Below are 26,909 nucleotides of genomic sequence, written 5' to 3' on the forward strand. Positions count from 1 at the left end.
TCTGCAGTCTGCCGATTTATTTACCCTGGAGACAAATGATTATTTGCTGCTCAAGCACAATAGAACAACCTGTTTAGTTTATTGATATAGTGAAAAAACTTGATTGGTTAAGATTCAAAAATTATCCAATCACATTTCTTCATTAGGGGATTAAGCGAGGGATTAAGTAAGCTATTGTGGGACAACCGCCCCTTAAAACTAAATAACATAAATTAAGAACTGGTAACTACTTTGTATCTTGTGTAATTTTTCACACATAACTACATCACGTTAAAAATGTAGTACCTACGAATTATCAATTATTTAATGCAAATATGTACAATCAAAAGGACCATAAATATAACTAAAAGTTCTTATTTCTCTTCATTGTTAGTAGCAAATTTGCGATCACTATATAGAGTACAATTGTACAATTAACTTTGAGAATAGAAAATCACATCACAAACATTTATAACATCCCAAAACCTTTAGAATAATTAATCGCTTTAACGAGTCGATCTTTAAGTTTCTCTTTTGATGCGTATTCTGGCAGAAGTAGAACATTAAAGCAAGTATGTGCCGTAGGAAGTCTGTCCGAATCGGGACCGTTCCTGGCAATTACTAATTTTAGTTTACTCAATCCACCCAACGGTACTCTGTCAGAGCCGGTAGTGAACTGAAGTAATTTTCTTTTGTCCTCCAACGACAGCGAATGCACAATCGACCAAAAATCTTTTATGACTTGAGACTCGTTTGTGTACCCACCGTCGTACTCTGTAGAACCTTCTAATGCATCAAAATCAAAATTCTAGAAAATAAATTTTGCCGTCAATTAAACTCAGATTTGAACAAAATCGACTTACCTTGCTTCCACAAATGAGTAATTCTATTTCTTCAGGACGGAACAACAATTCCAACGGAGATTCGTCAGTTACCATCTGGAAGCCTCTATAGAAGGCACGGAATTGTTTTTCTACAGATTTATTTAGTAAAAAGTCTGCGTATAAGTCTATAAATTCCTAGAAAGCAAATTTACTAACATTGCCACCAACCACATTAACATACATGTTTGTTTTCCTGTGTTACATTGACGTTATCGCCGTCTTCTTTCAAGTCATGATGTATCATCGTTCCAAATACGTCTGTATAACTAATTCTAAAGGTTTGCATGAACACTTCTTCGAGATCAGGTTCCGTGTATGTCAACATTTGCTTTAAACTATTGTATAGGGTCTAAAATTGAAACAGATTCATTTTAAAGTTGCGTAACAAGTTATCGTACTAACAGGGTTCCAGTCAAGCAAATCCTCAAAGGACCCTCGCTTCCCCATAAGCTTCCTATAGATAACCATTGGAAAATTAACAGCCAAAATAATATTATTGTAGATTGCAAGGCCAAGAACTATCCCAACTAATGTAAATTGAGCATCGCTTTCGAAACAAGTTGGATTAAACCAGACAGTTTGGCTCTCATTTTGGTAGGTAAACATCGCATAATCAGGGTTAAAAATTTCGTCTATGACTAGTTGAAAAAATTCTTTAGAGACGCCGCCCTCGTCTATTCCTTGTTCGCCCTCAAACTCGACGACTAGCTGCTTTTTCAAATCGACCGGGTTCTCCATGGCGATCATTTCAAGCTGCAATAATAAACAATAATTAACGTAAGAAAAGAAATCTGACATCATTTTTAACATGTTGCTTTCGAATTAAACAAGTCAATTTTAAATCTACCCGTGACTATCATTCAACGCTTCCAAGGGATACATAGAGAAACAGGTTTATGCATGACTCATTTATGTAATACATTGGGGGAATGGAGTAGTACTAGCGGTATAACGGAAATTCTTGAAAGATACTGCATTTTTTTATACCAAGGTGCCACTTGGTACAGTTGTTCCTTAGAGCTATTTAAACGATTTGGCCCGAAGAACACGTGACATTTTCCGTGTGGGTTGATTTTAGAGGGGGTGGGGGTGCTTTATTGTAACATTTTTTTAAGAACTAAATATGGCCTAGAGACGAGATCTGGGTGTCGATTTCGTATGATTTTAACCCGAGGAATTCAATGGTAGCGCCAGAAATGTAATCCGGATACCGCAAGTCAGTGAAAAGCCGCCATTTTTAGAAAATGGGAGACTTTTGATCGAATTATATTTTTAAGGCACACCGGGTCATGTAAGGTGTCTAGACTTATGTTTTTGGGGTCAGGGAATTCATTTTTGATAACAAATATAACCTACTGGCATCGGAACTGCATAAGAGGCTTCCCTACTGCACTTTTTGAAGACATCGCGCGCGGTGAAACCCAAGATATTCCAAAGTTGTGATATATAAACTTATATTATTTTGTTTAATAAAATTACACATTAACAAGACATAAGATATATTAAAACATGGGGTAAAAAATGTATAATCCTATGAAGAATCACCAAGTACATCGCTGACCTCCTCTGAGATTGCGTTATCACCACTGAAAAGGAATTTTACATATAAATATTAAAGGTTCAGTAGTAAATTATATCGTAAGTATACAATATTCTTACCCTTTGTTTGAGCAATCTCTCATACATTTTTGGCATGCAGGGGAACATGGTAATCCGTGTCGCCGCAGCACGAGTTGGAGGAGCACATAAGGAGGGCGGCGTATGTCGCTGGCCATATCTGGGGATGTGCAAACCAGGTCATGAGAAGCTCTACAAGTCCAGAAGGATGGGGATGGATTCTTGAAGCCAAAGGCAGGAAGGTTCTGTAGTCCAAGCTGCCACAAGTATGGAAGGCAGTCCGTGCTCTGAACATGTGTGTGGCTACGCGACAGGCTGCGAGACCCTTCGGTGCAGCTGCCGGCGACACGGATTGCCATGTTCCCCTGCATGCCAAAAAGGTATGGGAGATTGCTCAAACAAAGAGTTAGAATATTGTATACTTTCGGATATACCTAATTTACTACCGAACCTTTCATATTTATACCGAGTGAATATTCCCAAAACGAACATAGGGAATTAACATGGGAAAAGGGATTTTTGTAGATAGTTGCTCCCCATGCTAACTTAGAGGGTTGATCATGACACCAATCGAAAGAAGATTTTTTTCCTCGTCTAATGATATACGAATTAGTTCATTTTCAGGTGTATTTCTCACTATATTATCAAGCACTCGAGAAATCCACTTACCAAAGTCATGTTTAGCCATGACTAAGACAAAAAGCAGATTCAAACGGCGAAATCAATATCAGTTTATGACACCTGTCATTAATTTTTTTGTAAAATGCGGTTCACTGAGGAAAAAGTATTTATAATAAACGTTTACAGAGGAAATATTTACTCTAGTACGCGATATTTGTTTTCCGTGCATGTGAAAACCTATTTCAATTCGATAGGAAATTTCCATGGCTTAACATGATTCTGATAATTGGATTTATTGTCGAATTTTTGATAAAATAATGAGAAATACACCTGAAAATAAGCTAATTCGTATATCATTAGATGAAAAAAAAATCTTCTTTTGATTGGTGTCATTACAAACCGTCTAAGTTAACATGGGGAGCAACAATCGGCAAAACACGTTTTTCGCATGTTAATTTCCTACGTTCGGTTTTAAAATATTCACCCGGTAGGTATGTGAAATTCCTTTTCAGTGGTGATAACGCAATCTCAGAGGAGGTCAGCGATGTACTTGGTGATCCTTCATAGGCTTATACATTTTTTACCCCATGTTTTAATATATTTTATGATTTGTTAATGTGTATTTTTATGAAATAAAATATTACAAATTTATATAGGTATTAAAACTTTGGAATATCTTGGGTTTCACCGCGTGCGACGTCTTCAAAAAGTGCAGTAGGGAAGCCTCTCATGCAGTTCCGATGCCAGTAGGTTATTTTTGTTATCATAAATGAATTCCCTGACCCCAAAAACATAACTCTAGAAACCTTACACGACCCGGTGTGCCTTAGAAATATAATTCGATCAAAAGTGTGTCATTTTCTAAAAATGGCGGCTTTTCACGGACTTCCTGTATCCGGATTACATTTCTTGCGCTACCATTGGATTCCTTGGGTTAAAATCATACGAAATCGACACCCAGATCTCGTCTCTAGGCCATATTTAGTTTTTTAAAAAATGTTACAATAAAGCACCCCCACCCCCTCTAAAATCTACCCACACGGAAAATGTCACGTGTTCTTCGGGCCAAATCGTCTAAATGGCTCTAAGGAACAGCTGTACCAAGTGGCACCTTGGTATAAGAAAATGCAGTATCTTTTGGTATACCGCTAGTACTAGAGTATCTAGGAAAGCATAATTAATAATTATGAAAATTGAAAGCTAAAAGTATACCTAATAGTACGCATGAAAAAGGTACCACACTTGTAAAAGTTTGACCCCTGTTTGAAAGTCGATCCCACGGATACTTCGATTTTAGAACAGTAACACCCTCCGATCTTTCTAGGGGAGAGACTAATTTTAAAACTATGATACACTTATTCCATTTTAATCATTTATGCCTCATTGAAAAATTATGATATTTTAAATAAATACCTATGTTGCTAATTCGGACTATCAAGTTTTGTACACTCCACAATTTAAAAAAAAACGAAGACAGCAACCTAACTCTCAGTAAAAAAGTTTTTGTTACTTTTTAGCGCATTTTTTTAAATGAGAGTAAACACACGTTCTACCCTTTATGCATTAAAGGTCTCAACGAAAGGAACCATTTTCTATAAAAGAGGGGGTTGGAGGGGGGGGCAGTGGAACTGATTTTATCTTTCATGGTACTCCAATGAAAGGTCTCAACGAAAGGAATTAAGAGCGCGCTGCCGGAGTGGTGGGGATCAGCGTAGAAAACACACTTAAAACATGCCTTTAGATTTTTGTACAATTTTTAAAAACCGTTTGTGGTATCGGCCCAATTTTTTTTTATATTAATCAGCAAGGACCAGCGCAGGAGGTAACGAATTTTCATCGATCTACATTCGCTATAAATAGGTTAATAACATTTTTGAAAATGGGCAATTTTAATTTTTTATGAAATCAAATCTCCATGAATTTTCGTCATTGCCTTCTTGGGGTCATTACAAAGATAACACATAAGTTTCAAGTGATTTTAAGGTCAATTAAAGGAAATTTGTACGAAAATTCTTCATTATAAAGTGAGGGTCACTTTATAATGAAGTGGTGTTTTCCACCATATTTAGATCGAAAGCGAAACGTAAGTGCAGTGGTTCGCCTGTAGATGGCGGAGAAACATGGCGGGTTCTCATTTGAATTTAAATACATGACCACTGCTATGATGTAGGAAGTCGGCATTGCTGCTTAATCCTTCATTCATTTCTCAACGAGATAGGTATGCATTCAATGCGAAATCTAATAGTTCGCAATGAGAGCAATTAAATATGATATGACATCCCACTGCACGCGATATTATGAAAATAAACTTCTTATGTTCCACAATTTACTTAGTAATTTAGTGTGATATTTCCCAGTCCCAAGTCGGTTCCATATTATGCTAAATACGATATGTGAGGGGGTGCCTTACGGTTCGTCCCTGTCAGTAGGGATGGTGGGCGTCCCAAAAAAGCAAACGCCACATTTCTTTCTAAAGTATTTTAAATCGGCGATCGGTAGAGCAATTTTTTTTGTGTCTGAAATGACATTAACTTTTTGAAACAAAAATTTCATCTTTGTAGAAATAAGTTCAATTGAATAAATTTTATGCATCTTGCGTGAGTGGTAGACTTTGTGTTTACTCGTACTATCAAAATAGCAGAATATCAACTTTATACAAATGAGTGCATAAAAAATTTCGCTGCCTCCTGGACTATAAGTAGGGTTGCCAGATGTCCGGTTTTGGACCGGACAGTCCGGATTTCTTTAAGTTTGTCCGGTTAAAAAAGTTTGAGTAAACCGGACAAAAGAATGTCCAGTTTTTAAAGAAATTTTGAGTTATATCTGACGGCCATCCGACAAACAACACAACAAGTAGCATTTTATGTACGATTGCCATTGCTAATTTGCTGAAACTTTTGCAGTTTGTCGGTAGTGTTCCTGTACCCATCGCTTTTGTGGAACGGATCTTTAGCGTCATGGGAAATGTATGGACTAACGAAAGGAATCGTCTCGCTGTCAACACCGTAAAAAGTGAATTGTGCGTTTTTTTCAATATAAGTGCTAGTTGCACCGAGTTCAAAGATGCCATTTCATCTAATAAACCTTTGTTAAAAGCATCAGTGTCATCAAATGCTAAATATATGCAAAAGTAAATTGTAACTTGTAAGCATTTTTGTCATTTTTTGCAATATTTATCAATTTAGGAAAAAAATTAAAAAGTTGTCCGGTTTTTTTTCGAACATATCTGGCAACCCTAACTATAAGGTAGACAGTCAAAGAAATCGCATCACAATCAACACCCACACAAGGTCGGAGCTTGTGAATAACACCAACACAATATGACAATACACAGTAGCCCTTTGTTCTAAAAATAACTGTGCTTTAGGATTTCGCAGGTTTATGGTAGGTACACATAGCTTAGCAAATTGTTTCTTGGCGTGCAATTTTTATTTCGTGCTTTTTTCCTTTAAAAATAGTTCATTTTAGAAGTAGGGATGTAATTACAAACCAGTGTAAAGTCTACTATTGAAAAGAATATATCGAATCCATTTTTCATCCAATTAATTATAACTTGTGTACGTACGTAAATCAATATTTTATGCTAGATTTTATGTAGTAATCTACTCCAAAATTTTTAGATGCTTTTAGCATAAGTAGGTATCTACCATATTTTGAAAAACGCTTGCACTTCCTCTTGTTATAGTGCACTCAATTATAGTTTATAGCATTTTTAAAGGTGGTCTAACGATTTCTTCAAATTTTTTGGCATATTTTGCGTTATGTTCTATAAATTTTTTTCACCTAAATCATAAAAACACAAATTCAGAATCCCGATTTTAAAGTACTGCGTGACGTCATGCACCAACTAGCATAATCTTGTTTTCTTTATTTATATCCTGACTACAAAAGTACGTGCTTGTTGTAAATATAGCGAAAGTCTCCGAAAGTTTCCGAAGGACGCGGCGAATTTTCGAGATAAAAACAAGATACTTAACAGTGCTTTCAGACAACATTAACGCCATCTGCCGTTATCCGTCTGATTTTGAAATGGTAACAATATAAACTAAAGGCAATAAGCTCCCCCACCACTCTGGCAGCGCGCTCTTAATTTCTACCAACCATAGTGATATATTCCCTTATATCTCCAGAACGGATAGTCGGAAGAGCTTACTCGAAAAGGGCAAAAGGTCAAATTTGACAACGGTTTGCTACCGTTCTTGTTTGTAATTTAAGACGCAGAAGTTAAGAACATGTGGGTAAAGAATCTATTGAGTCTACTAAAATTAGGGACTTTATCAAAGTAAAATTTAATGGAATAAGATAAGCGATGGCACAGGTGTGAGATTTAGAGATAAGGAAATGCAGTATAAACAAGTGCTTGCTTTTGGTCGACCTCTACCGAAGGTAACAAACACAATGGAAGTCGTGAGTACTTAAAATGTTGCCGCACCAATCTAACGAGGCGGTTTCGCGTCATTTGACTTAGCGTATGTAACAGTCAGTTGCATGTAAATTTTCATACGATTTTTCTGGCGGTCGGCCGATGTTTTGAAATTTTCTGTTATTTGTCAGTTAAAATTGAAGAAGAGTTGTTACAAGAGTTACTTTTCCGATTTTTGTACAGTCAGTGAGTCCGCGTGTAGTTACAAGTCATAGAAGAGTAGTTTTTGTCAATGTTAAAGTTTGTACCCGAGCTGCCATTTTCAACTAATTCAATCGTCTTGGAATCCCTGCTGGTGATGCAAGATAAGAAAGAAGAAAGTTTGTGTACACAGTTGTGCGTTTACGTCCCGGTTTACGTTAAAATAATTCTGTGAAGTGTTTTTTTCGTCATTTGCCGCATTTGTACAGGCGGTTTTAGATCAAAAACTTTGTTTTTGCTTGTTTTGTAGAATTGTTTATTTTATTTTTGTATGTTCTGTGGGATCTCTAAAAATTATTTGGCAACTTGAATTCCAGAAAAAGCTTTCCAACAAGACGATAATTAAAATGTGGAAAGCTATCATCATCTTTATTTTATATTAAAAAATCCTTATAAACCTGCTTTAAAAATACAGGTTTTGGCGCCTTTTTAATTGAAGTAACCTTTTAGATTTAGGGTCAAACTTTTACATACATAGTAACTGTCAATTCACTTTTACACAGATTCCACGGACATAACTTAAAAACATTGTAATAAATCTGTATTGTGTCTATCATCTCGAATCTCAATACAATCAAATGTTAGAAATAAGCATTGTCACAGATTGGATGGAGCAATTTACCTACTTATTGATGAACTATTTTAAATTTTTTGTTTTGATATAGTTATTTGTTTATTGTATAATGGCGTTATTACTATTTATGGAATAATGCCAAACTGTTCAATATAATCGAAAGCATTGTATGTGTATTACATTACATAGGCAAGGTGATATACTTGTTTGAATGTGTTGTATTTAATCTCTTAATAACTACTTACACACCTCCACTAAGGCGTCATCAATTATGTGATCTCTTCGAACCCGTAATCGTAAATATGGATTAGACGGTTGTCCAGACACACTTTGGATAAAACTAATTCGCCGTTCTGAATACATTCGAACCCTGTTGTCAAAATATAATCCGAGCGTTTTGGTAGCAGGAGTAAGAATAAAGGCGTAGTTCATAAAGCTAAATTTTCCTGTAATTAACATTATTTTTAGTTTCCCTCAAACATCTATTGCGGTAATGATTACTTACCAGACTCGCTTTTATAATTTGCAAAATCCCTATCCATTTCTACAACGTCGCTTAATGGTTCGTTGTAAAATTCGGTGAATGGAAGACATGGTGTTCGACAATCAAGGATATTGACTCCCAATTCCAGAGCTGGTAAGAGTATACAAAAATTACTAATTAGTTTTGAAAATTAATTTGTTTATACTACAAAAGTTGGTTTTTTACAGATCATAAAAAATTATTTGCATTTCCGTGCCCTTTTATATCTTTCTTCAATTTTTTGAACGTTAACAGTTAAATGAGTTGCTAAATGAGTTTCATATTATCATTTGTATTACTATATCTTAGGTGTAGACACAGGTTTAGGTTTATTAGAATTCTTGGCATTGATGTGGCACTTTTGGCATTTTTTGTCATTTTTGGCATTTATGGGGCATGTTCTGCATTCATCTTAGAATTTTTGGGATTCATCTGGTATTATTGCCACTTTTAGGAAAATATTTGAGATTCATTTGGCATTTTTACATATAATGCCATTTTAGTGTCATACATAAATACTCGTATAAAAATGTTCACCCTAGTGAATCCATTGAGATATTTCTTTTTGAGTCAATATTTAGGGGAATTTTTCGAAAAAAAAAAAAATTTTTCGAGAGCGAAAAGAGAGCGATATCAAACCTTCGCCAATCGATTTCTACAAGTCCAAGGATCAGTGTTATTGAATATGAGAGGGATAAAAAATCTGGTTTCTGAATATGAATGCGATTCTTCGTATCTTGTTTTACTTTACAAGACTACTTCCGTTCAGAAGTGCTTTGTAGAAAAAAAAGAATAGATCTCAGCTTTAGTTGTTAGCCTGTTTTACTTAGATTACTCTTTTTTTTATAATCACAAGAAAGAACTCGCAATAAGCTTATTGTTTAGACCCCCATAGTCACCGAACAAAACCTACCTCATATTTTCGCTACACATTCACGTCTATAAAAGTAGCATACAGAAAGCTGTACCGATTTCTTTTTTTTTAGTTAGGTTTTACCTAGTAGATCTGAAACAGGCATCGATCTGCTTGGCTTAATTCCCAGATAGGAATCTTCCATAAATGAAGAATAATCATCGTGTCGCAGATCTGGTGATTCTAAAACTCCGGCTAATATATTGGCATAATATACTATCTGTAAAAAAAAGAATAAGTAAATAATCTTTTAAAAATTGCTTTCATACTTTCATAATTTTTGTAGCCGATGTCACGACATCCTCATCTTGAACGTAAAAATCGTGATGAAATTGAGTAACAATTACTCTCAGAGTAACTAACTGTTGAAGGTTCTCTAAGATCATTCTAAGACTAGACCTGCCCTGACTCGACCAAACTGTAGCAAGCTTCGCTTGACTTTCAACTGAGAGACACCCAGCGGCCCGACAGAGAGCGGGCAAAGCGGTTTCCAAGAAGTCACCTGACCCTGCAAGACATTGTCAACTGATACTACTCGTCAACTTCATTCTACAGACCAAGAGCTGGTATTTCAAAAACGATAAGCAATACATTTATGCGCCTATGAATAGCTTTTTCCGTTTCTGTAGTTACTTTCAAGTCCACTTGTAAACTTCCAGCCAAAGAAACAAGAGCATTGACTAGCGCATTCTCAAAAATGGTCGTTGGTATTTTGAACAATGCGGAATATGCTCTTCTAACTGATGGTAAATCAACAGGTAACAAAGATTTACTTTCAATGTCACTGGGAGATCCCATACAACAGTCCTCATCTTTGTCTTTCTCACCTTCTAAGGAACGAACATCTTCCTTTTTAAGACCCTTAAAATCACCTGCAAAGTACTTATAGAAATAATAAATATAATAGGTATACAGCCCACAATTACCTGTTGAGTGGTCCACGGAAACATCTGTAGGTGAACTAACTTCCGTTTGAAGGAAACTGTTTGAAAGCGACTCAATATTGGAATACACTTCACCAAGCGTGTGAATAAGTTTTGAATAATTTTGCGTTTCTTCACATTCATCGATAATTTCATATAGACGTTCCTCCGTTAAATATGAAACTGAAGCTAAAAAAATAAGTCCAAATGTACTTGTGTGGAACTCCAATTAATATCATTTAATATGGTTTTTGATTCATGCAATTCGGGCTGAAACTTTTTAAGCAAGAAACATTCTTGGACCATTTTATTCACTTCCTAGTCCTTTATCGACTTTATGGCGACCAGATGGCGCCCCGATCTCGCTTTGGAATGTTCATTACAACATGAATTGTCTTATGTTCCCTTTGGGTTGCCTTTAGCCCCTTTCACTTTCACAAAATTGACAATACCAGGTATAGAGTGGCTCCGAAAGGAGGGAATTTTTTTATTGTTGAGTGAAAGTCAAGAGAATTATTAGACTAGGGTCTCATTAAAGTCTTATTGCAGTCCTTAGGATTTAGTATAAATAAAGAAAAAAGCTCTTTCAGGACTAGTCAAAGGATTTGCTTCCTTGGATCTGTTTTTGACACCCATGTCAATGAGACTAGAACTCTCTTCCGAAAAGAGGCTTAAGATCACCAAAGGTATTAATCGAACAATTAAACAAACTTACCTGAAGTGAGGTTCAAAAATGATTACGTCTGGTGTCTTCCCCTGTGTCACGATTCATAGGGGTTTAAAATATATGAGTGGACAGAGTAGAATATAGATGGCTCGATAGATGCAGGAGAGCAGGGATCATGCTTTCTCTAAATTGTCCATGAAGTACTGCAGGGGGCATACTACCAATTATTAGTGATACCTTTTGAAGTTTTATGGTGTATATATATAATAATAATAATTCAGACATCCAGCTCTTACCGCATGAGAATCATATCTTTGTAACAGGTCACAAATGGTAGAGTTTACCAATTGGTGATTGTGATAGCACCAATAAACTAGAAAGAAAATATCGATTTACATCAAAAAATGTTACATTTGAATCTTGATGTTCCACAGGGTTCTATCCTTGGACCATTGCTTTTATTCTCTCATTAATGACCAAATTACAGATATAATAATTAGATAAATTATCAAAATAAGTAACAAAGCCTTGTTAAACAATTATAACGCAATCAGAGAAAATTGTTGGTAGTGTATGGAACTTGTTAGCCATAAATGGAATTCATTTGCGGAATGTGATAGTCATTACGTAGATGTATCGAGAACTCACACGTCGGCCTTGGAATTCTTTGGAAGTTGTAAAAAATTGGGATTTTGGTATTACTGTGTGGGTGTACTTTTTCCACAGTGAGGCACCCCTTCGTACTTCTACAGACAAAATTAGTATCATTTTACACTGTGCGTTTGTGTCAATGCTCCATTGCATTACTGTGTCATTCCAAAAGTTTCATAAAATTGATATCCAATCAAAGATGCGAGACAGGTTGCACCAACAAATTTGATTCTGATGTAATCCTGATGCTGGTGTAAAGAAACATGATTGGTTAATGTCTTTGGATTTATTCAATCGTCTAAACACATCCAGTATAGAGCCAATCAAATGATTAATATTTGGATCAAAAATAATCCCATGTTGGCATCAGATTATTTTTTTGTTTTTGTGCTACAAGATCTAATTTTATGGAATATGTAACAGCAGCACGATTGTTCAAATCGCTAAACGCTCTGTTTTCCTATCATTCTAGAGGTCTTAATTGCCTTGCTTGGGGCAAAAACCTCCAAAAGGGGACAACTATTACCGATCGACCATATACTTAAACTAAATACACAAGAAAAAAGAATTACTTACACTTTTTCCTACCGTTCCTAAGACTGTTGTTGCTACTGCATTCATTATTAATAGAACTAATATCGTTGGAAACAATACAAGATGGCTTAGGTGTATTTGAACTGTTAATATTTGTATCCAAATTGCTATCCGATAATTTAGATTTACTTTGTGTTCTTGGCATTTTGCTCGGATGTGTCTCGCACAATTGTGCTTCTTGGGAAAACAAATTTATTGCTAAAGCTGCTGCTTGATTTGCCGAGAGGGGTTTAAACTAAATAGAGAACACCGTTAAGATTGCGCTAATAACGTAAAATTTTACTTACCTCTGCACTTGAAGCACAATATTTATTATTGCACGTGGGATTTCCGCACCCTTCCGTTAATTGGTAGAAGTATCTCTCGATCAGTTTTCTAAATGCTGCACGTTTCATATTGTCTTCACTATTAATTTCTTTATCAGTACTGTCGATGTCACTTTGATCTGTACTAGACGAAGCCCCTTGGTTTGTCCTATGGATACTAGATTAACTACAGTCATCCTTACTACAACACAACTCTGAATATTGCTTTGGAAAGTTAACAAAGAGAAAAGCGATTTAAAAATACAATCATGACATTCAGATATGACACCAGCAAAACCAACATAACCTCTACATCTGTTCTTTGAAAACTGTCTGCAATTTTCTGGTAAGACTGATAAAAGTATGGATATAAAGGCTTACAAAGTTTAGCGTGCCGTATTTTGGATTTTACCTTGAAGCGTCGTCCTGTATTGGGCTCTGTTCCTTTGAGTTCATAAATGATATACTTCTAAATGCTAATTAATATAAATAAAATAAATAGGTTAACGTAACAATACGTTTGCAACATTCAGATCGATAAATGCCTTATAAAGTAAAAACGAAAATCGGATTTATTTTAAATAATTGATTTGTTTTCTGGTCTAGATTTATTTTTGTAACAGTTCAAGAATTTTGGGAAATGTAACTGTTTTTTGGTTGGTCAAATGGCATTATGGCAATCCTGAAGAAATGCGTAAGAGGGAGATTTAAAATGAACACTGCTGTGAAGGTCTCAATGTAAAACGATCCTCGAGATCGTTTATAATTTTGTATAGGTACATCTGTCTGTATGTCCCTGTGTACGATAACTTTGTTTAGAAACGTCCGATCGCTTTGAAAATTGGTACACGTGTTCTTAAAGGGGGATTTACACGGTTCCAGCAGCTGGAATAATAAGGGAGAATGCAAAAAATGTAAGTGCTATAAATTTTAATATAATATATGGAAGCTTGGAAATGAAAGAATTTTTTCAAAACAAGGATGCGTTTTCTCAAAATTAGGGAAAGAATTTTGAATTTCGTGACGCGGTTCAAAAGCGTTTTCTAATTGGGTGACGTCACAAGCGCGCTTCAAGCCTCACCCCCAAATGTCTTAAAAGATGTATCGCGCCTGGAACGTTAATATTCGGAATAGTGGTTTTGTTTATAGGTTTTGTGACCACCCAGTGATGTTTCTAACACATTCTTATGTTTTATAAACATGAAACCGAAATTACAGAGAGGCGACGCGCATAATTTACCACACATTGATGTGCCAAGGTGTGAGATTACTACTCATAGTGCTCACAGTCATGTAACAACTTAGACTAAAATGATCTTCACGGCAATAGAATACATCGTTTTTTTATATCTCTGATAATAACTAACATGCAGCTTAACACCGATTTTTCTTTCTTTTTGTGGATAAGTACCTACCTATCTTTTGAAACCGCGTTACAAATGTTTTATCGGGGGCCGTTGCCCTTGTATTTTGTCATGAGCAATTTTTAAGTCAGCTTAACATAATCGCTAGCAGGTTTCATATCTTCCCCATTTCGTAAACTAAGGTTTATTGCAGGCCATACTCATGGCTTAACTCAGTACTTAAGTAGGCCCAACACCGTCCCTGGCGTAGGTATACGTGACCAAAACTGCATAAATTTAAAGTAATTAAGTAAGGATCGCACTTCGTTGTGATTATTAGGTTTAGGTACATGAGCTTTCTAAAAATAGTTCGTAAAGCGTAATGCAAGTTTTTCGTAAGTTAAAAGTAATCAGACGGGATAGCAGACGATCCCTTCATTTACAAAAATATTAACTTATGAATTAACAAACGATACTTAGGTAGGTATATAAATTTATTCCACAGCATATAGTTAACATTTATCTACATAGTATCGGTATTACTTAAAAAAATTGGGGAGTAATATTAAACCGTAACGTCTTGTAACGAACGTGAAAAAAATTGAATTTTCATCTTTTCGTTAGCGGTGCGATGATGTATATCTTGCACCATTGTTTATTCATTTACTTGCACATTGAATGGCAATATTTTAATTTTAAACGACTTCTATTCATTTATTATAAGCAACCTTACATAGCGCGCTACTGACGTCAGAGTGAGCAGTCTCGTTCCAGGGTACGTTTTCTACCCTCTCGCGGTTAGCGATTAGAAACTTCCTCTTAAATTAGTTAATAATTTTTTTTGATTTTTTGAAAAATGCTATATGAATTAATAAAATGAGTAGAACCCATTTGTAGCAAAACCTAAAAATGTGAATTATCCCTATTACTAAAACCAGTTAGGTAAGTACTCAAATGGGGGTTTAGAGTATTCCGTAGTTCTAATTTAATAAGCTTGATTGATTGTGGCGATCTCTGTGACGTAATAAGCCCGACCAATCAGCTGCTAGAACCATTCAGATGACATCACGACTTGGCAATATTGCAGGAGAATGTCATTTGTAACCTGCGTCACCTGTCACAGGCAGTTGTCACTTGTCATTCACTTTCGCGTTAGATCATAGTAAGGTAAGTTCATAGCTCTCCGTTCATACGTTTCCGTTTGTCCGTTAGCCAATCAGAAGACAGCAAATTTTTAAATCGTACGTCATCCGTTTACGACGGAAAAGTTGGTTGAAGTTGAACATTTACGTTTCCGTTGGTCCGTTTTTAACAAGAGTGAGGTTATGTTTGGTATGTTAACAGCGTTCGCCTATTCGTTCTTCACGGTAATAATCAGATAGCAATGTGTTCTTACTTTCGTACCATTTTCACATACTGAAAATCACGGAAGGTACAGTACAAAATAAAGTTTAGGTTATGGTTATACTTGCAAATGTACAATGTGGACGGATTGCTATGAACCTTAACAAAATGTACTATCCGTTTGACGGATCAACGCAACGGATGAACGGAGAGCTATGAACCCACCTTAAGGTTAGATGCCTCAAAACGTCAAATCCGACAAACGTCAGACCCTCGCACAAGGTTGCCGGTTCACTTCTACGTGATTGGTTGTAGGTTAGTGACGTATTTAGACCGAAGCGTTTCAAATTCGGACTAAAAACACAGCTCTTAAATAATTTTTTGGTTTTCTTTTACTCGCAAATAAAAATTGAAGACACACGGGTCTTTTTATTTTTAATGTACTTTGTAGATCAGTAATAAAAAATGAAGCCGGGATGCCCCTAATTAGCCAATTGAACTATGTAGACTCCATGATTTAGTATTTGAGAAAATAAGCAGCAAGTGGCTTTCACCTCTCTTGTTTTTCGACTATCCGAAGCGAACTGGGATGCGTGTGTAGACCTGTCACCTGGGGCACACATCTACAGGGTGTTTTTTTTTACCCGTCAGTAGTCACTAGATGAAATGTTACGCGAGCGGTCGCGCGTGAGCATTTTGTTCATGATGTAATTTTTATTATTTTGACAAAATGAAATAATTCAGTATACTTGATATGATGTTGCAATTTGTATTAACGATCAATATAAATTAATTCTGATGAACATTGCTTTTTTTATTACAAATCGAAATAAACATTTATACAGTACGGATTACAAAAAAAAAGTATAACGGCAGTGGTCGCTCGATGAGGCAAATGCTCACACACTTGACGCTTTCACAAATAAACAATGACTGAATCTAAATCTAAACGGACCAGTTTTACAGTGTGGGAGGGTCAGGGGTGACAAACGATGTTCTAAAACTCAGGTAGACGAAGACTTGGCGCAAAACTAAATCTTTGAAAATAATTATGATTATTTAAAAAAAAATGTGAGCAAATTGCTCATACAGCGACCACTGACGGGTTAAGATTGTGTGCCATACGACAATGTAAAGGCATTCAATTGTTTCAGTCATAGCTTCATCTGCCACAGTGACAGTACTGTAGTCATATTGGTCCATATGTTTAAAAGGGAGCATATGCTTATACTTGCAAAATTCAAAGCAAATACTCATAAGTGCCCGCTCACACGTACTGGGCGACTTAGCAGTGCCGCTTAGCCACGGGGCGGGACGCAATGCAGAGCAGCCCAGTGGAAAGGGGCACTTACGAGTATTTACTTTGAATTTTGCACATATAAGCATTATGCTCCCTTTTATTCATATGGATCATTGTTTCTAAATCAACAAATTTATTCAAATAAATCAGATATAAACGTATAAGATTACAAACGGCGCTCGAATTGTTTTCCACTGACAACCAAACAATACCAGATACTCTGCACTGAATAGCTCGCATTACCAGTCAGCTACTGTGCCCACTCTTGTACAAATTGTGCTACATGAACACCTTTTTCAAGCGGCGGAATACATATGTTGCTGCTTCGTCGATGTAGTTTGAAGGATTGAGATTGAGAACGGTCACTGAAATAAATAAGCGCAAGGCCAAGATTTGAGAACAATTTGCGCAATGTAAATGTCCCTATGGCCCATTTTAAATAACTCAACGCCTTTACATTGCTTTGTGCTAGGTGTGTACTTTCTATGGGCCATCTTTAAAAAAACACCCCACAATTATGGCAACACTGCAGGTAGGGCCGTTTTCATAATTCAACTTGGTAGGTTTTAAGTGAATTTTATATGTGTTTTGGGTGTAATATTCCTATTTACCTGTTTTAACAGTGTGAATGCAACGATTTGCGTTACCCTGTATTGAATTAACAGAAATTATTATTTAGGTGAGTCGCTAAGCGAAATATATCGATTTGTTGTCATCCTCTAGAACAGGCTAGACCTTTATATTTGTTCAAAGTACATGTACAGTCTCTTGTAAAAGTAATGTCCCTCGGATACCTACCACTGTAGCATAGGCAACCAACATCCCAGCCGACTAGTTCAAGTTGGATTTGCGGGTGTGGGAGGGTAGGTAGGTATCTAATGCGGTTCGTTTTCAGCAGGTATTCCCACTTTGCCAAACTAAAAATAAGTTAGTAGAATGAAAATGAATGGCATTTATTAGCTCAAAAGATCTGCGCTGCTTTAATCTATCCTTGGTTTAATACAATAGAAATTTTTACATTTCTTTCAATTGGTGCGTTTTAAATTTGGAAATAGTTTAGCTAAAATAATGACCTTTTACTTTTAATTTTTTCGAGTAGATTTTCTTCTAACAAAATAAATGTGATGATTTTGTCGTTTTATACTGACATTGAAATTGATGTCTCATTATTAATTACTCGGGCCTCCTAATGGAATGCGATTATCTGCACTGGAAGCGCGACAATGCCGTTCCTTTTGTAACTACCACCTCCCACTCCTTTCAAACCCCGGGATGACACCCGCGGAAAAATTCAGCTGTTTTAATTATTTTTCCCTAATTTCTAATCATTTCACCTGCATGAAAAAGCCGGTTTAACTGGTAACTAATTTTTTTGTCAAAAAATCTACCTATAACCTGGACTAAATATCCTTATAATATGCCTACCTACTCAAAAATATGCAACGTAAAATCTCTCCTAAACTAAATTCGATATTAAATCAACCACGACCAAGTATCACAAATGCATATCATTTAATTTCTGATGCTAGTTACAAAAGAAAGGTATTGTTGCACAGTGCACTTGTAGGGCAATTAATCGCATTCCATGAGGAGACCTACTCGCAACAGTAATTATTAATGACACTGGAATTTCAATGTCATTAAAGGACAAGAATATCACCTTTATTTCGTTAGAAGAAAACCTACTCAAAAAATTAAAAAGTGAAAGGCCATTATTTTGTCTTAATAGTCTCTAGCTAAACTATTTGCAAATTTAAAACGCACCAAACCAATTGTAAGAAATGTAAAAATGTTTACTGCACCAAGCCAAGGATATGCAGCGCAGATCCTTTGAGCTAATAAATCGATGGCATTCACTTTTATTCTACTAACTAGTATTTAGTTTGGCTAAATGGGAATATCTGCTGAAAATGAACCGCATTAGATAGCTACCTCGCACACCCGCAAATCCAACTTGGACTAGGCGGCTGGGATGTTGGTTGCCTATGCTACAGTGGTAGGTATCCGAGGGACATTACTTTTACAAGAGACTGTACAAGCTCAAATATGACCTACACTAAGCTACCTGGTCAGTTAGTCCCTTAGACCATATAGTACATGGACTGCTAATTGTAACGAAAATATGGTCAAGGACATCGCCTGGGTATGTGAGTTTCAGGGTAAACGAGTCTGTCCGAAGTTGTCCGATTAGATACGATTTGAGACTGTCAACCTATAAATTAACAAACGTCAATTAATTAAACGCCTAGATTTGCCAAAAAAGCAAACCTATCCTTATTTGTGGACGTATAGAAGATAATGAAGAGTATTTAAAGCTTCCCGTACTACGCAGCTACTATAAAAGCTACTCTATGCGATCCGAGTGGTGTTCCTACGACTTTAGTTTACCCTGAGATTCACATACCCACGACTACAGTGCCCTCTATCCGTGACCACCCATTTTGTATTGAAAGCATAGGGATAATAGCAGTCCATGTACTATATGGTCTAAGGTTAGTCCCCATGAAAGTTGATAGCGAAACTGAAGCGACAGCAGTATTTGTAGTGATGAGCAGTGGCAACCTTCTAATGAAAAACGAAAAACGTAGAAAGCGAGGGTGCTAAGCATCACCTCATTAAGCTGAAGCAGAAAAGGGTAGGTATTATCTTGAAAGAATACATTTATTTTAGTGGTTTGTATTTCAGGTATTCTAGCATAGACATGTCAAGTCAATTTTCTGAAGGAACATACCATTCTGAATTGCACCAGCAAGTCGTTCATAAAACCTCGCTGATGCGTAGGGACTTTACCGTCCATTTTCCGAAATTCAGCACCTAAGCCGTGTTGACTTCCCCCAGGTGCTTCACCTCGAACTCTACTGGCGCGAATAATTTAAAAAGGTAGTTTCCTTTGTCCCAAATTCCAATACTACTGATTAGGAAATAAAAACAACTTGGTATATTTTTTCCTTATCAGTTCACCACTAGCCAATTGACTTTGTCTCTGAGTTACATGGTACAGTCTGATTTTCGTATAACAAAGTACAGCTGTCTTGATGACTCTCATTATGTGACTTTCTTCAAGGAGTGAGCATTCCAATCGATGATCATTGAGAGATTTAAAAACTTTGTTCTCTGCGAACATTGACATTGCCAATTGGTGACAAAATGTTAAGTAAAAACTGTCGTCTTTCGGCATTTTACCATCACTGATCGTAAATACCTTTTTAATGTTTTTCTCCACAATCAACAACACTTCCATAAGGTCTTTAGAAGGTCGCAGTAATGCTCCTTTATTTTGTTGGTCAACAAGTAATAGAGCTGTGTCTAGTGTGGAAGACGTTGAAGCTACATCGTGCAAACTTAAGATGCATGTCTGGCACTTGATTTTTCGCTTCATCATTCTGACCACAAAACCGGAAATGTAACCTACCACATTTTGGCAAAAGGCAGTCAGAGGAGGTAGTTTCGGAATGGCATAGTCGTGATCACCGATTTGAATGTCGCTGCAATCGAGTCCAAACTTCTTTATCATATGAACATCATCCACTGAAATTGTATAGATTTTTCGCTGATATGTTGAGGGCACGGCGGAAAGCAAATGAAAGGAATCCTGTATAGTGCAGTTTCCCTTAATGTTGCTCAAGTCATGGCGGACAAGAAGTCGCTTAAATGTATGATAAAACTGCATCGCAGTTGGATTATTATTCCAGCCGTTGCGTGCTCTGAAATGTCCTCTTTTACAAAAAAAAGTTTTAAAAATGCTTGGAATTTACCTTATGCTACAGAAGTGAAGCTCTAAATGATCCTGACTAACTTTATAGGTCAAAAAATAGGAAAGAGGGCCAGCACTTACATATTGATCATACAGTGCAATGGACGACTTGATAGTTATGATAAAGCCTCTTATAGACGTATTCCTATTAGTTAGATGCAAAAATCTCCCATCCACTGTTTTGAGACTGCTGAGATAGTCGACAGAACTGAGCAGGATCGGTTTCCAGCAGGATACATTGCTCTCTTTCAACGGAGCGTGACATTCCTTACCAATCGGGTTTCTTGAATTCAACAAATCAAAAAGATTATTGACAATTTTCAAAAATCTTATTGTTGGGCCTGCGTTCTGGAAGCCTGGATGCTTCATTTTCGTCTCTAAAAAGTTGATGGCGTCTGAAACACTATTGCCACAGATAAGGGGTATTTTATCTGTGCTATTGCTCAGGGTTTGAGTAACTAACTTTACCTAAAAGTACACAACAACAAAAAACTATAACAGAATGCATTCAGCCGAAAGTGAAGCACTTACTTTCATTTCTTGCGACTGCCATTCAATGTGCGCCTTGGAGAGTTTATTAGCAAAACGCAGACCTTCCTGTTCTTGCAGTGCATGAAGCCGCTCGACGAATGCCCATTCAACCCTTTTTCCTTCATCGTCTATCAGTACACCCAGAGTAGCCCAACAATTCCTCAGCAATTTGAGCATATGGCAGGCATCCAGTATACAATGTACAGGTTGGTCTGTAGAAGGGTGAAAGAAGTAAGGTTGAAGTGTTAAGATATTTTTCACTTTTGCACCCAGCTCTTCCATCATAGTGTAGTTCGCATTAGGGCCATCTGCTGTAAGTGACGTGATGCACACACCTACATCATTTAATTTAATGAGTGCTTCTTTCACTACATTGGCCTTAGTTGCTCCTGTTAAGCCAGTTATGAAGAAATAGGCGATGGGCAACTTCCAATGTTCATCAATTGCAACAACCATCAGTACAAGAACTTCCGTTGCACAGTCTGGGTTATCGTCTTCTATACCTGTACCTAGATCCACATATCCCCAAGATTTCCCAGCAACAAAATCAATTTGTTTTTTAATGGCCATCTCATCCAACATTAAGGCACACAAAGTTGATTTACCCAATCTATTGTTTTCTTCCACCTTTCCTTTCAAGAGATCAAAAGCGGTCTGCGAAAAACCAGGCAAGCAGTGAATATTTGTCATCCATGCTCTTATGGTAGACCTGGCTGGTAGTGCAAGTGTAAAGGTATTTCTAACATATTCATATGCCACAGTTGAAAAAAAACTGAGCGTCATGGCGAAACTCCTCAGTTCTGGAGGGAACGTCTTTCTTGTGACCTTACCTTTCCGAGAGTCAAACAGTCTCTTTATCAAAGTTTCAGGTACACCACTACAAGATGTCTCAATAATCTTATGGGCTTCATCGTTAATGAGTTTCTTAGTTTGCAAGTATAGAACAAGGCTCTTCAAGTTTCTAACTTTTGCCTTGTTTTGCCCCAAAGTTTGGTTCACTTTGCGAGGACTCAAACTGTAAAATTGTTCAATTAGAAGTTACGCAAAGAAAAATGTTTCTGAAATAAGTACATACTAATAGCAGTGATCCAGTCTCACCAACTTTCGTCTTTTTTTGGGCGATCCTACCAAACCATCTTCATCACTTTCTTCCATCACACTTGAATTTGACGGTAAGGGTTCTAATGCTACCGCCTGTGCTTCTACAGCGACTGGCAATAGTAGAGGCTGGCGTTCGGTTAATCTACACACAAAATTTATTGCGTCCACAAAGAAATGATGAGCGCTTGAGGTACAGCTCACGAAAGAAAATAGTCAAAATCTCAAACTGAATTTCTTCTTTCATGATTTTGTATAGTTTTGATAAATCTATATGAAAAGTTTATATGCCCCTTATACCTAAATAAAAATACTCACCGAAGATGATGTTCTAAATGTCTACGAAATGAAGTAAAACCAGGTTTTCCCGGCTTCAATTTCAAAGTTGGTAAAGCGTCTTTTTTCAATTTTCCATTTGGCAAAAAACTTGCTGAGGAAAAATGAAGAGAGCAAATAACATTATGTGCACTAATGTCATCCTCTCGATTTCTTCCCAAAGCAGGTAGCCATAAAACACGTCTATCGCTAGTTAGCCTGAAAATACGGTGCAATTATTTATGGATATATAGTTATAGGTACTTACCTGAAAAACTTTATTCCCTGAGTAGGTTCTCGCATTTTGCAGAAGGGCACAAGACAAACCTTTGGCATTTTTGAAGAACAAAAAAAAATCCAAAATAAAAACAACAAAATGTGCGTTCAGTTTTATCATATACAGGGTGTTTCAAAAGAAAGGTCCGATATTTTATCCTCGTATAGTACTCATCAAAAGAAGCCAAACAGTCTGAATAAACATAGGTTCGTAAACCAAGTGTTTCGGAGAGTTGATTTTGTGTCTTAATTGAAATATTTTTTTTCTGTGACGGGAAAAATGTTGAATTTTTTATCTCTGTTGACAGGTAACAAAATGTCCCTTGATGAAATTACTTTTTTCACACATAGGTAAGTAGAGATATTAGATATACCTATTTAATTTTTGTGGCACTACTATCACTGCTTCTACTAACTCAGGTTAAAGAATTCTTAATAATTATTAGTTACTCTTTGTTCAGGTGAAGTCCGAAAAAATTCATAGGTAATCAAATATTTTTAACTTTAGATTGAGAGGTTCCACCCTGTATATACAACTTACGGCGATACATACCAATACATACCTTTTTAAGAGTTGGCAACCATGCAATTTCTAGGTGGGAAAACATAGATATATAAATACCTAGATACAGCCATCCTTAACAAACGTACCTCGGTTTTTAAAAAACATATCAAAGAAATTTGTACATCTCTCCATTACTTTCTAACCAAGAAGAAACATGTTCTATCTCTTTTTATTGCATTAACCACTACGTCGTACGCGAATCGGACGCTTAAAACAAACTTAGCGCGTCCCATAAGTCATGTGACAGTTGACACATTTCACGATCGCGCGAAATCAAATCTAACTAAAAATATTCGCCCTAAACATGATGGACGGTTTTTTTCACTAAATATTATGTAATTATTGCGTTATCAAATGTATATGAATAACATTAGTGCTTGCCATAATGATAGACGCGTCCATAATTGTTATTCCTGAAATAGTTTTATTACATAGAGCTACGCCATTTAAATTTGGGACTATGTTTACGTTGTTTGGCATGATGTGCTGCAGTGAATTCATTGCTGGCTTGCAGAATATCAAAAAAACCGTAAGTAAGTAAAGTTTATGTTCAACATTTTAATTTTAATTGCATGGTTTTAGGCGTAATGGTAACGGAGATTAAGTTGCGACAGGAAGTGAATTCGTTTCCAATTATCATTTTGGCCTATATGATGTTGATGCAGTGCGTTTGTATCATGATCACAGGATCCGTGCAATATTCTTAGGAAAACGAGATTTATAGACTGTGTGTGCGTGCAATATCAAATTTTTTATCGCTACGCGTCTTGCCTACCTTTCGGCATATGTCCAATCGGTGGGGTTTCTTTTTGAAATTATAGTGCTAATTGTAGTAAGCAAGCTACACGTGTACATTTATTTAAAATAAATACAACATCTTAACAATGATATCCAATTGGTGGTAATACTCATTTAGCGAACATTCATTACGTTTCTAAAAGTTCACAATCCGAATAATCGTCAGATGAAATTGACAAATCCGAATCATCACTGCCATTATTAACACTTATTATAAAGTTCAGAAACATCAACCAATATAATTTCTCTTTTAAATTAATCACTTTCCACATGTTCACACACTTTCTTCGAGTTGTCAGCTGTAATTTTTTCAAATTCTTCATTTGCCAGCTTTCTAAGTAACATCTTCCATTTTAAATGTAACATTTCTTGCTGCTATGCGATTTAAATAAATAAAAAGGCGGTTTATTTATGTTGTAAAGTCTCAAATCTGATAATTTTCTGTGTGACTTGTGCGAACAATTTGATTGACAGTTATAATAAATAATGCGAATCTTGTCTTCCATGCTCAGGGTACCTCTATAAAGGATAGCGCTATACGTAATTAATGTGCCGAAAGTGATGGTAATAGATGGTACGTCCTTTTGAACTATGTTGGGGTATGGCTGTATCTATGTATTTATATATCTATGTGGGAAAAAAGCTGCCTGCGCCATCTAGAAAGCACGAATAGGAGTTACGTTTGGCATCTTGTTTTGAATGGCGGTCGTGAACGCGTCACTCCATAAATGATTGTTGTTATTTTGTGTTATTTAATGCAGGTAGTAATTTTTGCATTTCTTTAAATCGTATTTGTGTTTTGTTTGCCGCATTTTATATTTTTTGTGTGTTTCAATATTTGTTTTTGAAATTTACTTGGTTTAACTGCAATGCAATCATATGTGAGATACCGTTATGCTATTGTTGGTAATTGTTTACATTTTTGGTGTAATGTTTGCTTTCTATAAATCGATACGACTTCAAAATTCCTATTGATTTCCTCGTCACAGAAATAGTGTATTAAGATACAAGTGTATAATGAAGTCTTTAAAGCACGCGCAACGAGTTTAATGGCACGACGCGAAGCGGAGTGCCTTTAACATTGCAAGTGCTTTAAAGACCAATTATACACGTGAATCTTATAGTATGTTTAGCTTAGCGCATTTCCACAAAAATAAAAAATAAATGCGCTAATATTGTGGCCACTTGGTCCGCCCGTCCGCTCGTTCGTTGAGACGCTACTAGTTCTTTATCTTAAGAGCTATTGTTCTACTTTTTTCGCTATTTGGTTCGGTATGGTGTCGCGGCTTGCACCAAGGAAGAAATTTTTTCTGCGTTTATTGCTAAAAAAGTTATTGTAAAAAAACCAAAAAACCGTTTTTTACATGTTCCATAATTTTACACTTTTGCCATTTATTAACGATCATAGAGATCGTTTATAATTTTGTATTGCTTTCTGTCATCTGTCTGTCCGTGTGAACGATCTTTGTTTAGAAATGTCCGATCGCTTTGACATCTCCGTTAGTTATGATCTGAATTGCATGAAATTCAATATGGGCATAGCTGCCCTTTTCGCATCTCGACCATTTATAAACCGAATTGCAAACTTTTTTATTTACAAAAGTATTTAAATGAAATTTGATACAGGAATAAAGGAAAATCAAACGCGTTTCAAAATTTGGTTTTGCGCATACGCAGTGCCAACTTTTTTATTTATGGAAGCCAAGATATATAGATTTAATATATCTTGATGGAAGCATTTAACGAAACTTGATCCATAATAAAGGAAAATCAATTCACGGATATTTGTTTTTACGATATTCATTAAGAATGCCTGGGTTCATCTTAAGAACGTCTGAGCCCGGGGATTGATCAATTGTTTAATGCCATGCTTGTTGGTTGTGGTGTAGGCATCATGGAATGCAATGTGTTCATTGGTGTGAGCATAGCTCGAAGCTGCAATAATAGCCCAGGCATTTTAGATCAGAAATGGGGTCAACCCTACGAAAAATAACGTAAATCTAAAAGTTGGCACAGTTGTTCTATTTGATGCCCTGAACAACATATAAAAAGTCCCAAGAGTTCCCATGTCGGCTTCCTTGAAGGTCGGGCTTTCGAAAGTCCGAGCTCTTGAAATCTGCACGACGCCACTATAATTATATCCTAGCGAACGAACGGAACAAGTCCCAGAGTCGCGGGAGGGCTTAAATTAAATTAAAGGTTAGTAACCAGGCTATCTTTTGATATTTTTTGCAAGTGCCAGTGACAACTTCCGGCCAGACAGGAAGTGGAAAAAGACCGCGAAACTTGACAAAAAAATCAGTTTTTGTTTTTTGTTTGGACATAGGTGCGGTTTAGCGTCCGATATCGGAAAAATGACCAAAACAAATGTTGTAGAGCGTAGTTTTAACTTTAAAACCGTACCCTTTGCGTTGAAATCCGACCAATAGGAGGGGAGCTAGAAACCGTTAAGTGCGATCCCACGCGCCGCTCGCCGTTGCGCGACTTGCCTGAGAGGTGCACCAGATCGACCAGATACGGTTGGCTTAATAGCGGCGCATCTCTGACTTATTTGTATTTTGACAACCTTGCTGGCAAGCGCAAGAAATCAAATGTAGATGTTCGTCTGGTGCTGGTGGCAGATTTGTCGGATTTGGAACAAGTGTGGGCCCCATTTTTTTCCAGCCCCAATCCGTTGGCAAGAAACTGTTCGATGGCCATTCGTGAACCT

General features: G+C 36.5%; 2 protein-coding genes across 4 annotated transcripts in view; both read right to left on the bottom strand.

Moving 5' to 3' along the window:
* LOC116172249 (E3 ubiquitin-protein ligase MIB1-like) overlaps positions 1–26,909 on the bottom strand; it is a 462,793-nt gene that overhangs the window by 60,988 nt on the left and 374,896 nt on the right. The gene's annotated exons all lie outside the window — the stretch shown is intronic.
* On the bottom strand, positions 339–13,528 carry LOC116172247 (ubiquitin-protein ligase E3A). Of its 3 annotated transcripts, none has more exons than XM_031489418.1 (13): positions 13,288–13,528; positions 12,858–13,044; positions 12,553–12,805; positions 10,662–10,847; positions 10,293–10,607; positions 10,005–10,243; positions 9,820–9,955; positions 8,805–8,933; positions 8,549–8,745; positions 1,266–1,616; positions 1,045–1,212; positions 843–998; positions 339–787 (listed from the first exon to the last, which is right to left on the bottom strand). In XM_031489418.1, the coding sequence occupies exons 1-13, from the start codon at positions 13,329–13,331 to the stop codon at positions 449–451; spliced, it is 2,700 nt and encodes an 899-aa protein (XP_031345278.1). In that variant the 5' UTR covers positions 13,332–13,528; the 3' UTR covers positions 339–448. The 3 variants fall into 3 exon arrangements, with proteins under 3 accessions (XP_031345278.1, XP_031345277.1, XP_031345279.1); XM_031489417.1 differs by having other exon boundaries at positions 12,858–13,053; XM_031489419.1 differs by having other exon boundaries at positions 12,858–13,077; positions 13,288–13,527.

This window comes from Photinus pyralis, unplaced genomic scaffold, assembly GCF_008802855.1.
Source record: "Photinus pyralis isolate 1611_PpyrPB1 unplaced genomic scaffold, Ppyr1.3 Ppyr1.4_LG5, whole genome shotgun sequence".
Lineage (NCBI taxonomy): Eukaryota > Metazoa > Arthropoda > Insecta > Coleoptera > Lampyridae > Photinus > Photinus pyralis.